The sequence below is a fragment of the Cebus imitator genome, unplaced genomic scaffold (assembly GCF_001604975.1).
Source record: "Cebus imitator isolate Cc_AM_T3 unplaced genomic scaffold, Cebus_imitator-1.0 Scaffold232, whole genome shotgun sequence".
NCBI classification, from domain to species: domain Eukaryota; kingdom Metazoa; phylum Chordata; class Mammalia; order Primates; family Cebidae; genus Cebus; species Cebus imitator.
In genome coordinates this window covers 2,034,182-2,039,786 of record NW_016107547.1, presented here as the reverse complement: position 1 = coordinate 2,039,786, position 5,605 = coordinate 2,034,182, and the positions used below count along the sequence as shown (strand labels likewise).

Sequence of the window (5,605 nt, the reverse complement as noted above, 5' to 3'; positions counted from 1 at the left end):
TTACAGGTATGAGCCACTATGCCCAGCCCTGAGTTTTTCTAGAGCAGTAGTTGTCCAATTTTTTAGTTTTACTCTAAAAAACTTTTGAAGACCCCAAAGAGCTTTTGTTTATCTGAGTTAAATATATTATTATTTACTGTATTAGAAATTAAAACAAAAATTAAAAAAAATTATTCATTTAAAAGTGACAATACAATTACAAGTTTGCACAAATTATTTTATGAAAATAACTATATTTTTCAAAGCAAAAAAATTTAGTGAGAAAAGTAATGTGGGCTTATATTTTTTGCAAATCTCTTTGAATTCTGTCTTAATAGGAAAGAGCTGGATTCTCTTATCTGTTTCTGCATTCACTCTGCTGTGATATATTGTTCTGGGTGAAATTTAGAAAGTCCTTTCTCACACATACATGTAGTTGGAAAAGACAGGACTTCTTAAGGAGTCTATGCAGAGAATTGTGGATGGTTTTTGATATTATGCCAGAATTGGACAATTGGTGTTGATATTCACTCAGGGTGGCTGGCAAAATATTAATGATATATTAGGAAAAGTTATAGAATAGTCTCAAACCTTTTGGAAGGCCAAAAGATTTTATTGGGACAGGGCGAAGGCGGCAGGTCCATCAAGTTAGGGAGAGGATAGGGACGAGGCTTTCCCATTTTAAGTCTGTTTATCCCACATCCCTTTGTCTCTACTCTGTTTACTCATGTTAATTTTGTGCTGTAGCCCTCTCAGGGGGAGATCAAAGAGGAATTACCTGTTAATAGTGTTTACTCTGGGCCTGGAGCCTAAAGCTTTTATCATTAGTATAACCACTCTTTTAACCATGTTAATTATCTACAAGTGTGCTAACTTAGAACCGCTGTTGTAAAATCTTGATGGAAAAAGAAAAAAAAATAAAATGAAGAAGAAGAAAAAAATCTTGATGGAATAAATGTGTGGATGGACAGAGTGTCTTGGTCGATTGGTTGCATTTTGCTCTCTGAAAGCAGCCAACAGTCATCCCTAGCCCACTTGTATCACTGTAATGGTGTAAGAGTGCATTCATTCATCCACTGTTGAGTCGGGTCTGTAAGCCAAACTTCCGCAGGTGGTGACTAGCATCTCAAATTGGAAGTTTCTTGGAGGTTAGTTCCAATATACAAACTGAAACTGTATCAATGAACTGTTTGTGTTTTCATATATGAAAAATCCATTTGCCTATGCTCACCTGGAATGGAATTTTTACCTATACATGATTTTGTAGCATCATGCATTGATTATTTTAAAAATATTGCTTCACTGGGCTATGCAGACCTTTTCAAATATTGACATATTTTGTGGCACAATACTAAAAATATTACATTTGTTACTATCACAATTGATCTTATCAGGAAAGTATTTATATTTCAGAAAGCTGTAAAGCTTATGGTGGCAGACACAAGTTTTCTTTTTTTCTAAGTTTCAAATATTTATGAATGAGTGTAACCTCCAACACAATACATCAACATGATTTCATGCATTTAGGGAATAAAAATTTCTTAGTTAAGTGGACAATTGTGGAGATGGCTTCTAGAAGACCTTCATTCCAAAGCAGTTTTACAAGACCTTCTTTCTTTGGTTTGCTGTAATCCACATTAACTGAGTAGAACTTGTATTGATTACTGGGACCCAGTTTGTTCCCGGGTTCTGGGTTATTCTTTCTGTCCCATGTAACATCTGGATTGAACCATGCTGGATGCAAGACATAGAGTGCTACTCCAGTACCTCCATCTCCAATAAGCTCAAAGAGGAGAATCATGCTCAGTTGCTTCTTGGCTTGATTGAGGATATGGTAGAGCATATTTACAGCAGCAGCCTCTGATTCAAAAGGAGAGAATAAGTCCAGCTACCAGGCCCTGGATTAAATAGTATCTACTACAAGTTTTGTAAAACTCAAATTTTACGTGCAAACTTGATTTTGTAATTGACAAATAATGCTGTCAGTTGGTTTCCTTGAAGTGACAGGCTCACTTTGTTAATTTTAGAGAAACATCTGCCAAAAACGCAAGTCTGAATAACCAAAGTTTGTCTGTCAGTAATTCTTTTCACTACAAATGGTGTTTCATGAAAAGTGTTGCTTTTAAATTGCACAAGTGTTTGTCTTTGAGGCAACGATTATACTTCAAGATGTAGCAGAAGTGCTTTATGCATATTTTCCATTTGTCATACAAAATATTTAAAGACCATGTTCTCAAGGGTCAATATTTCTAACATGAATACTTTTCACTGCTCCATGTAAGACAAGTGCAACTGACGTTTTTAATAAAACAGCATATGGTGGTAACAAGCACAATGCCTACTAGTACTATTTTGTGCCACTGCCTCAATTTGTGCTAAGGCAACAGTAGTCTTACACACTATATTAGTTTCCTAGGTTGCTGTTACAAACTACTACAAATTTGGTTATTTGAAACAACAGGCATTTATTCTTTAGTTCTGTAGGTCAGAAGTCTGAAATGAGTTTCACTGGGCAGAAATCAAGCTATCAGCAGGACCCACTCTTTCCAGAGACCCTAGGGCAAAGTCTGTTTCCTTGCCTTTTCCAGATTCCGAAGCTGAGTTTCTTATATTCCTTGGCTCATAATTCCTTCCTTCTCCTTCAAAGCCAGCAGTATAGCATCTTGCTTTAGCCATTATGTTGCCATCTTCTGTTCAAATCTCCCTCTGCCTGTGTTGTGGCCATCCTGAAGAGAATGAATGGATGCCCACCTGAAAATTGGTTTGGATGTCAGGACTGATGATGCCGCACGCATAGCAAGACGGTAGGAAAAGATTTATCGCTTACGTAATTGAAGCTTTTCTATGGAGAGCAGGGCAGCGCTCCCAAGCAGATTTGAAAAGGACTTGTGAGCCAGGAAAAGAAACTAGCTTGAATATTTTAAATTGTGATTAAGGGATGGGGCAAATTTTCAATATAAAGGGCTAGATAGCAAAAATTTTAGGCTTTGTGAGCCATAAAATATCTGCCATAACTATGCAACTTAAAATGTAAAAGCATCCACAGACTATCTATAAATAAATGAGTATACCTGTGTTTCAATACAACTTTATTTATAGATACAGGAATTTGAAATTCATCTAATTTTCATGAGCCAAAAATATTCTTACTTTGATTTTTGGCCAGCCATGAAAAAATGTACCAACGACTCTTAGTTCACAAGTTATATGAAAGCAGAGAATGAATTAGATTTGACCTGCAGGGTTAGTTTGACAACACCTGGATTAGTGTTTCACAATAGGTGGAAGAAATATTACATTTATTTAATGATGCATAAAACATTTCCACCACATACTATCTCATTTGATCTTTAGAACAACTCTGTAAAGTAGATATCCTCGTCATACCCATTTTAAAGGTGAGAAAACTGAGTCTCAGATACCTGCGTAAGCCAGTGGCTCTAAACCCTGGACGTATACTGGAATTATCTGGGAGGGGCTTTTAAAGAATATCAGGCTTCACACCTAGAAATTCTGAACTAATTGGTATAGGACCATGGGTCTCAAATGGGGGAGATTTTGTTCTTCCTCCTCCAGGGGACATTTGGCAATGTCTAGAGATATTTTTGGTTGTAACAACAGAGGGGGTAGTTATACTGGGATAGAGTGGGTAGAGTCCAGTGAAGCTTCTAAATATTCTACAATGGACAGGACAGCCCTTCACAACAAATAATTACCCAGCCCAAAATGTTAGTGGTGCCAAAGCTGAGAAATCCTAGTCTAGGGCAGGGCTCAGGCATTGGTCATATGAAAAGCTCCCTAAGTGGCTTCCCAGGTGATAGTTTAATATCTATTTTCTCTCTGTAGTATGAGGGCTCAGCGATAACTTGGCTAATTCATGTCAACAGGCAATTGTGAATTTTCAAGAAAAGACAATCCTAGCTGCTTACTGGCAACTTTGTTTTTTCTTCAGCTGCTAATGAGATTTTAAACGAAAGGGACTGAGCTCTTTGTCCTTTGTTGTATTTGGTCCATTCTGTGGAGCAGTGTGGAGAGCACCAAAGTCATAGATGAGCTCTCCTAGGTAACAGGGAGGTTTCAGTGAAAGAAGCAGCCCCTACGTATTTACTTGAAGAGCTCCTGCTCTGAAACTCTTGGGAATCTGATTGGCTTAGGAAAGACTGGAAGCTTTCCAGAAGGATACAGTTAATTGTTGCTTTGAAAGGAGATGCACATGTGTGAAGGCCTGAATGGTATGAATCTGGAGAAAGAAAAAGTAGAAATCGTAACTTCTTCCAATTCAGGCTAATGAGAGGTCGTGAGACCCAGGGAATTAGTGGAGCTCATTAGGGTGTGCAAAAAGCACTTGAGAGATACTGAAAAGATTTATAATGCAAGGATTCAAAACAACATAATGCAAAGGGGGAAAGAAAAGATTGTATAGGTCAATGTTTCTCAAGGCATAGTCCTTGGATCGGCTACAACAGAACTACATAGGATACTTGTTAAAAATGCAGATTTTTCAGACTTTGCTGAGACCTTTTGAATCCAGATCAGGGTGAAGCCCCAGAATCTGCATGTTTAACAGGCTCTCCAAATGTTTCTGACTTACAGTGCAGTTTGAGAAGCACTTTTGTAGGCAGAACTCTTACTCTAACTGGAGGAAGATCAAGATGACAGTGCAATCTGAAATAAAGGTGTCCCTTGTCTTAGAAAAGCATATTTCCCTGAGGAGTAGTGTGTTAATGGAAGTTTCACAAGTTTACTATTATTGTAATTGCACTAGTGAGACTCATTATTACTTAAAAGAAGCCAAAGGTTAAGATGTTCACAGAGTGAATGTTCATATTCAATTGATCTTTTAAAATGTTTGGCGGATGTAATCTGTCTTAATATTACTTAGCTCTCTAACCTACACAAGAGGTAGGCATTTAAAAAGATTCACTTTTATACTTATTTCTGTGATTCTTTAGCATTTTTGCTTTTCAAAACAAGTGTTTTGTGTCAATTTTAAGTTTAGAAAATAGAATGAATTAGGTTTAATTAATTTTGACAACCATGATAAATGTGCTTGTTATGATTATATAAATGAAATTTTTGTGGCTTCCATATCTGTCACATATCATGTTCAAACAAAGATCTCACATTGGAGCAGAAATACGCTGATTAGATGAATGACATTAAATACAAAATTGTATTGTGCTGGGTGCATTTGAATTTTACACAAAGAACTGACTTGGAGTCTGATTATCCCAGTCTCTGATTGCTTTGTCATTCACAGTTTCGATAAATGGTTTAATCATTAATGAATTGATAAATTGCTATTGAGTCAACAAAATATCAAATCACAAACCTTACCTCTAAAAATCCGAGACTAGTTGGATCCTCATCCTTTGCATTATTTAATAGTGTATAGATAATTGTTCTATTTTTTTCTACTGTCCTTAATCACTTCCACTTGATTTGATAAGACCCTCACAGGCTCTCTGTGAGATTTTCATTTTGACAGGATGATGATAATACATGGCATATTGAGAATTACAGCAATTCTAGTAGAGGAGAATAATGGCTTTATAGTATGGAAATGTAGAGTCCCTATTTAGAAAATCAAATTGGTGGATACATAAAATGCATTTCTGGCTCATTT

General features: G+C 36.5%; 1 protein-coding gene across 1 annotated transcript; it reads right to left on the bottom strand.

Moving 5' to 3' along the window:
• Nucleotides 1-233: 233 nt before the first annotated feature.
• On the bottom strand, nt 234-4,708 carry LOC108281827 (cytochrome c oxidase subunit NDUFA4-like). The gene has a single exon (XM_037727477.1). It carries the CDS (start codon nt 1,820-1,822, stop codon nt 1,484-1,486), a length of 339 nt encoding a protein of 112 aa, XP_037583405.1. The 5' UTR covers nt 1,823-4,708; the 3' UTR covers nt 234-1,483.
• Nucleotides 4,709-5,605: the final 897 nt, after the last annotated feature.